We start from the raw sequence: 8064 nt of genomic DNA, 5'->3' as shown, positions 1-8064 counted from the left end.
AAAAAAAAATAATAATAATAAAATAAAAGATACCAGCTTGACCAAACAGACTCACCCACCTCTTTTTACCACTAGGTTAGTTTAATAATATAATTTCAAATTTCAGAGAAGCAAACCATTTTTTCTCACAGCTACAAGCATGATTAGCTCCATAACAAGGTAGCACTCCAGGTCATCATCCATCAAACAACAGTGCAACACACTCAACAGAAAAGCTTCAAATACACTTGGGATGGAAAAAGAAAAGTTCCGATAAGCAAAGACTAAGAGCAACACAATATAAACCACTTGTCAGTCTTGATTCGTTTCTGTCATAATTTATTCTACTGGCAATCAAGTGTTAACAGAATTCAAATTTAATTTTAGTAATATAATGGACAAAATGACTATTTTGATTAAAAGATATAGGGACAAACAACTCCAATAACAAAATGAAATAAGAGAGCATGGGCTAGTTGAGTGATGCCGACAAGTATGCAGTGGTACATGAACATTTAATCTCATTACTCCAACATGAAAGTAATGCTACATTTTACGGTCAATGAATTAAAGGTTTTTAGAACCGTTACTAACTCACCTGCTTAGGGTTGATTGTTCTACTTCTATCATCGTTGATAGAAAATGCTGGGTAAAAATGTCAATAAAAAAGTCTGTAAAGGTGCGAGGGGAGTGGTTTGAACAGTAGTTTAAATGGAGTGGCTATATCTTTGATGAAACTATTGAAGTTATCAAAACCAGATGTTTCAGAGAAGAAGATTGCACAGGGACACTAGAATTTCCTCCAATTTCTTAATTGGTTTCCAAGGGTAGGATAAACGGTAATTTAAGGGCTAGAATTGTAAAAGGATTTTGGGCTTTTATATGAACATAATAGCAGGGTTAGTAGTAAAGAAGTCTGGCAAATTGTGCAGAAACAAGTCATAACAATTTTCTGGACAGCAGCAGAGGCTTTAAAATAGAGTGGTTTAAGGGGCTAATTAGAATTTAAGGCACTAATTTTATGGCCAGTTTGAACAAATAAGACCTAAGTTTGTTTTAAATCTTAAAAGAGGCTAGAAGAGGTAAAGCTTTGAGATTTTCATTAAGTTTGAGCAGCACATGTAAACCATATCTGTCAACTATAACAGTGTATAAAGAACAGATCGAGTAAAGATGCATCAAAACCATTTGTTATTAATTTATTTTAAGTAAATATTTATTTATAGACATTGGGTACGACTTCAGTACACTGGAGATATAATGAAGAACCTTGAAGAAAGAAAAATCTACAGCATCTGTAATTTTATAGAAAGGGATAGAAAAGGAGAGCAAAACGGAGGGTAGGAGGGAAGCAGCCTACAGTAGACATCCTATTGAGGAGCCATTGAATAAATAAAAAACTTCAGCTATTCTCAACAGCCCCAAAACTGCAGTTATTCCTTTTTCACCAAATTCACCATCTTAGGCAGTGTGGTATAACCATTCCAAATCCCATTATTGTTGTAGCATCTTCACCTTCCTTCCCACCATCCTAATAACTCAACAACCTACTTAGTCAGCCATTAAGCCTGAAACAAGGAAACAATTGCAGCCATAACTAAACACTGCCACAACAGCTTATCAACATTTTCTCTTCACTTTCCTTGGACATAAACAGCAGTCTATACCAACAATTAAGAAAAGGGAGACACTAACTCTAGGTCTGCTTCAACAAACCTTTGGCAATGATGAAGCCAATTTGGCTATCTTACCAAAACTATCACAAAGGAATATGACTAGAATATTAGTGCAACCTCTCCAAACCAAGGATCATACTTAAAAAAATAAATAAAAGCTTGCATTCCAAACAACCGAGAATTTCAGCCCAAGGTAAAAGGCCCATCAATTTATTGTCTTTTATTCATCTATGTTCTTTTTTCTTTCTTATTATTAGATGTCAGATATCAGAGCAGCATTGGCTCTAGTAAGAATCAAAGTAGAAGGGAGAGCCACTACAATTAATATGTTGAGTTTGAGCCCCAGGTTTTTGCAAACGCACCTTCATCTATGATTCACAGGCAGCATCAACAGAGTGTCAACCATGGCATCCTTAGGGAGACAGTCGTTACTCCCTTGGAGGATCAGTGTATATGGCTACATAATTTGTAGAGAGAGAGTGAAGGGAAAGTAAGAGAATTGCAATTATGAAAGAGTGAGTGTACTTAGGCAGCTTAGCTTCAAATAAATTCCCATGATAAAACAGTTATCTAATTATAACTTGAGAAATATTTGTTTGCAAGATCTATAGTGATAGGAATACAAATAATGTTATAGAGTTGGGAGGTCAGTGGACAATGTACAGTGTCATAGGGAGATTGCTATTGCTCTTATAGAGGTTTAGGAATGAATTTATGTTTGTCACAACCTAACTGCTCTATATGCCTTTAAGTTCTACCTCATTTACCAAACAAGTTTATTGAACAAATCCCTTAGTAGTATAAACCTTAGCATGTTTCTTTAGCATAAAGAACACAATAGTATTGAAAGAAACACAATAGTTAAGCACCTGAACAACCGTTCACATACAAATATCAAATACTAATTTATAATAGTGACAAAAGGATAATGTAAGCATGGGATAACAGTCAAGCTTTAGCAATACTATCTAACTAAATGCCTACTACTAAAGGAAAAGCTTCATCCATACCATTATTGACTTCAATCTTATATGCTCACCAAGAACCAGTTAGTAAGATTCCACATTTGTTCCATCAAGTAAAACAAGGCTCTCCATGAAACTGGCTATAAATGAAGGATGTCGGATATCGGGATCCTTCTTCTCCTGTAGAGTTTCAGTGTCAATTAAAGCATACTTCAATCCCTGCCTACCAAATGGATCATTTCTGTAGCCAACCATAAGTGAACCATAATCGGTCAAGCGAACCCAACAAGCTAGCCTTTCAAATGGTACAACAAAAAGTTTATTCCAAGACTCAACCACACCATAGTCTGTCATCACCCATATAAAATATTGGAAGCTAGATTGTCCAATGAAAGCCAGTTTCGCAATGAAAGCTAGTTTCCCTCTTAATGATGCAATACATGTTCTTTGAAGCTGTTGTCCATAGATAGAAACATCAGGCAGTGCTAGCCTTCTGAATTTCTCACTATTGACATCAAATGCCACAATACTTGTTTCTGTAATCCAGTGCAAAGCTCCACTAACCAAAGGGCTTGGAGAAAGCAAATCTTTACTGAACCATACATCTGTTGTCACTGAAATTTCAACCCGTCTCCATGAATCCGAACTTAACGTGTACATCTCAATCTCAGACGGAGACAAAAAAGTACTACGTGAAGTCCTTACAACCTTATAGTCATTATTCTCGGAACAATAAGCAAATCCGAGAGTAACACGGTTTAAGTTTTCTAAGCAAGTATGAGGCAACTTCTTGAATTTTCTAACGCTGGGGTTCCACAAATATATAACATTATTTGAATCAGCTAGACACAATAAGCCATTGCACGAACCCACCATTTGAGTACAGTCAGAAGTAAAATCAAAAGGAATTTCAATATCAGAAATCTTATCAAACGTGCGGTCGAAAGCGACTGTACAGATTGATGTTTTAGGGGGAGATTTTGAAAGATGAGAAGATACCAGGCGACGTGCTTTCCATGACGCCATGTGTATGATATAATCATTACCATTATCTTTGTTGTTGTTGTTGTTGCGATTAAGGTGGGTGGAGATGAAAGAAGGGGTTGTGATCAAAGAGTCCCAGAATTTGCAAACGCGCCTTAATCTTATCACTGATTTCACAGGTAGTTTTCCCAGAATGTTCAGTACGATGTCGCACGGAAGATGGTTCATCCTGCGTCGGAGAATCGGTGATTCTCTCATCTGGGACATTGTTTTTTCAACATAGGAAGGGGCACAGAGAGAGAGAGAGAGAGAGAGAGAGAGTTAGGACACAGAACAAGGAATACTTTTTCCTGGGATACCAGATTCAGATGGAAACGGGTTTTATTAGCCTTAGGAGTACTTTTTAGTTATTACTTGGGCTTACCATTCTTTTTTGGGAATCCTTTATTAAAAGTGCCACTATATTATTTTAATACTAAAAGAGAGGGTTGGAAGTATAGTACCTTGTTGTCATCCATTATTTTCTCATATATATTCATGCAAAAAAAAAAATGACAAATAGAAATTTCTTAGTGCAAAATAGGTTAGGAACAAATGTATGCTTATCGGGTGTTCAAAGACTCAAGGAAATGAGCATTGAACACAACCCCCACAACTACACCTATTCTAAAAAAATGGCTTAAAAGAAAGGGTTACAAAGTTACTATTACTATTTTGGAAAACTGCTTTTTGAAAACATATTTTGAAAGAAATGTTTCAAAAACAAAACTTTTAGAAAAATGTTTTTGAAAACAATTTGGAGAGAGATTTTTTTCCTATGGTTTTTTTTTTTTTCCCTCTCTTTTTATTTTCTGACTTTGCTCTCCGTTTTTCACTTTTTTCTCTATTTCTTACACAAATCCTACATAAATTTTCTACCTTAATTTTTTTCTATCTTTTTTTCTTCATTATGAGGGAAGGGGGGGGGGGGGGGGATATATAGCAACAATGAAGGAATAGGGGGCAGCTCTATCCTTATCCACTTCGTCAGTGCCTCGTCAGCATTTTTTTTTCTTTTTTTTTTCTTTTTTTTTTTTGGCTTAACTTTTACGTGGCTAATTGGAGGCCTTTTGGATCTTTTTTTTTTCTTTGAATTTTATATGCACGGAAATCTCTGGATGTCTAGTTTCCAATGGTTCTGGCCTCGTTCAATTTGGAGCTATGATTGTCAAGATATCATGCTCAGAAGGGAGGTGATGCAAAGCTGAAAAATTTTGAGTGTCTTTCCTTGAAAAAATCATATCTTTTAATCCAAGGCAGATGTCGTCGAGGCCTTTTGGTGAAAATTAGCTAAGACCTTGTTCTTCAAGATGGTCCAATCCATTCATTCTAGTTCTTGTCCAATCGGTACATTTTACTGTGTGAAAGCCAGGTAAAAAACAGCCAATTTTTTCCCTAAAAAAATACAATGAAGGTTTTATTAGAGTTTCAATATATTTGTGATATCTCATCCGTTTTAACTCCAATTTTGGCCTGTAAACTATTGTTTTGAAGGGAAAAATGTGCCCTACAAGACAGTCCAAAATTTAACACGATTCAACAGTCGGATAAAAAATTCAACATTTTGACCATACCCAATTAGGGTTTTGGTCAGATTTTCTATAAAACAGTTTTTTCTATAAATATGTTGTATTTATTTTTACCCTTTTTGGCTTTGAAATTTATAATTTTGCACCTTTTTCAAAAAATTTATTTTTTATTTTTTGGTCTTTATACATGTGAATCGGGGTCACAAAAAATACGGTATCGATAGCCCTCCACCACTAGGTCACAATTCAAAATCCATTTACCTAGCCCATTACCCAATTCATGTCCTCACTTCTTGTATCTAGCTACTATTCAAAAACTAGTTTGACCATCAAGTTTATTGAGGCAAATGATGGAGTGATTAACAAAATGTTGATATGGCATGATCAAATATAATGTTACTAGAAAAATAATATAAAAAAGTTTTACAAAACACATAAAAAAAGGTTTAAAAGAAAGAAAAATTCTTCATTTCTCAATTAAAAAAACAATATGTCCCACTTTCTTTAACTTTCCTTCACTTTGTTAGGAATCAAACACCTTTAGAGTTCCTTTAGTTGGGAAGATGGAAAAGTGGGGAGAATTTTCTTTTTAAGAGAGTTTTAATCTATGGCGTTCACTCCTAATGATAGCTCTTTTATCATCAAACCAAAAACCGATTCGGTTTTTTGTATAGGCAGGGATTGAACCTCAGATCTCTTATTCAATCATCAAAAACTTTACCAATTTAGCTAACTAGAACCTCTAAGTGGGAAGATATAAAATGGGAAAGAAATGGAAAAGTGGGAGGATAGAAGAGGTTTTAGTTTTCCTCATTTATGTTTGATTGGAGGTGGAAAAGTGGAGAGATTGAAAAAATGAGTTTGGTATAAATTTACTCATATGCCCTTATTAAAAGATGATGCCTAATTAAAGCAAAAGAAGTGGTAAACAACCAACAAAAATAAATAAATAAATGCAATCACCCTAATTTATTAAAAAAGAAAAATCATGCCCAGGAAAAAGAAAAGTAAAAAAAATAAAAAATCACATCTAGTTAAACCCAAAAAAAAAATGAAGAAAAGAAGAAGAGCAAAACAAACAAACCATTATAACGAATTTTGAAAAAGAAAAAAGAAAAAAGAGAAGAACTTAATAAGATTTTGTGGGTCTCCTTTTTGGACAGGTCACAGACCGAATGCTAAAGTGGATCCTAGATCACTAAGAAGGGGCTAGAGTAGGTTTTGGGTGAACATGGCTCTGCTTACCGCGGCCTTGTTGGGCCATTATACGAACTGACCTATGCACAAGTTGAATGAAATCCACAACAAATACATATATTATATTGGCTAAGCAAAGAGAACAACAAGTACACAAAATAAAAGTGAACAATGATAGTTATGAATGCTTCAAGAAAATTTTATTTGATTAAGTCAAGTGTTAAAGTACATTTGGTCTCACACTATGAGAATACTTCACAAGGTCCAATAAGCCTAAAAAACCACAGACTTGGATAGTCCCCTTTAGTTTCCTAAGACTTATGAAATGTGAGACCATTGAATCCAAGTGCTTTATTGATTATAACTATATGAACTGCTTACAATGCTCTTTTACACTCAATGAACTCAACCTTAATCACTAAAACTCTCTTTCTTATATTTCTACTCTTTTTTGCACCTTACTTGTTGGCCTCTGCCTTCTTTGCTCCCCCCCCCCCCCCCCCGCTCCCTTTTTATACCACTCTAGAAGGACTTTAAATTACAGTTTTTTCCCCTTGTTTTCTAGCTAGTCTCCTTTGTTTGAAATGTTGGTGGTTGTTCCTTTCCTCATCTTCTCTCACTTCATTCTTCTGGGAACTCTACCCCAGAAAGTGCATCAATGGGTTTTCCACTTATTGAAGCTTCCTTTTGGGTCAAATCAGATCCTCCTCTAAGGTCAATGTTCCATGGCCTTCTTTCAAGGCTTTAAAAGGACATTTCGAAGGTCTTGGAAGCTTGATGTTGACTCAAGGAAGTCAATACTGTACTAGAGGCTGTACCGGTTTGGCCAGCAGTACGATATATTTCGGGTACTGGTCAATACCGATGTATCGTTTCGAGGTTACCACTATTTTACACATACACACACACAAAATCTCTAAAACCATGTTTACAAGATTATCCACTATTCTTCTGCTCCAAGAAGCATAGAAATTACAACACAAAGGAACAATTTCGTCGAGGCAATTCATCATTAGAGAAAAGTTATAGATGCCCGACAAGCATAAATTGGTCTCATTTTTCAGGAATTAAATAAACATAATGCTGAAATTGCATTTTATAATAAACCTGTAAAATTGTCTCTCCAAGGAAAGAAACAACCCTTCTTATAACAAATGAAAGTAAACCAAAATTAATTTTTTTTAAAAACACATAAATAAATTTCAAAGTACAGAAACTAAAATAAAAAAATAAAAAAAGCCACAAAACTAAAAAAGAAAATAAATAAATTCTATATTTTGCATCAAGGAATTCTGAAAAATGACATGATGGAACAATTGCAAGATACTCGTATAAAAATGCCAATTTCTAAAACCTTATGAAACTTATATCATACAATGGCAACGATTTTTAAAATTAGGGTTAGAATTAGGTTTAGCACAACTACCATATTGCCCGGTATGGTACACGTCCTAGTACACGTCATGGAGTGTTTTGGCATGATACACGTCCGGTATGGCCGGATTTCGCTGGTATAGCCGGTATATTTTTCGATATGAAACAGAAGGGTACCTATACCGGTGTACTGGCCGGTAAGGTATTTGCTGGCCGGTATGGTACGATATCTGCTTCACTGTGTTGACTCCTCTTGGTTTGGCCCTTTCCCAAGAATGGCATAGATTCCTTCTTGCAATGGGTGAGCTTGGAAAGCTTCTG

General features: G+C 35.2%; 1 protein-coding gene across 1 annotated transcript; it reads right to left on the bottom strand.

The window, feature by feature from the left end:
* Window positions 1-2095: 2095 nt before the first annotated feature.
* LOC142617448 (F-box protein CPR1-like) lies at window positions 2096-3948 on the bottom strand. Its single transcript, XM_075790323.1, has 2 exons — window positions 2666-3948; window positions 2096-2112 (listed from the first exon to the last, which is right to left on the bottom strand). The coding sequence occupies exon 1, from the start codon at window positions 3869-3871 to the stop codon at window positions 2705-2707; it is 1167 nt and encodes a 388-aa protein (XP_075646438.1). The 5' UTR covers window positions 3872-3948; the 3' UTR covers window positions 2096-2112; window positions 2666-2704.
* Window positions 3949-8064: the final 4116 nt, after the last annotated feature.

The sequence above is a fragment of the Castanea sativa genome, chromosome 11 (assembly GCF_040712315.1).
Source record: "Castanea sativa cultivar Marrone di Chiusa Pesio chromosome 11, ASM4071231v1".
NCBI classification, from domain to species: domain Eukaryota; kingdom Viridiplantae; phylum Streptophyta; class Magnoliopsida; order Fagales; family Fagaceae; genus Castanea; species Castanea sativa.
The sequence above is the reverse complement of the archived record's forward strand: the minus strand, read 5'-3'. Positions and strand labels throughout refer to the sequence as shown.

Excerpts from the sequence above, each read along its gene's own strand:
- LOC142617448 (XM_075790323.1), bottom strand. The coding sequence starts at position 3,871 with ATGTCCCAGATGAGAGAATCACCGATTCTCCGACGCAGGATGAACCAT.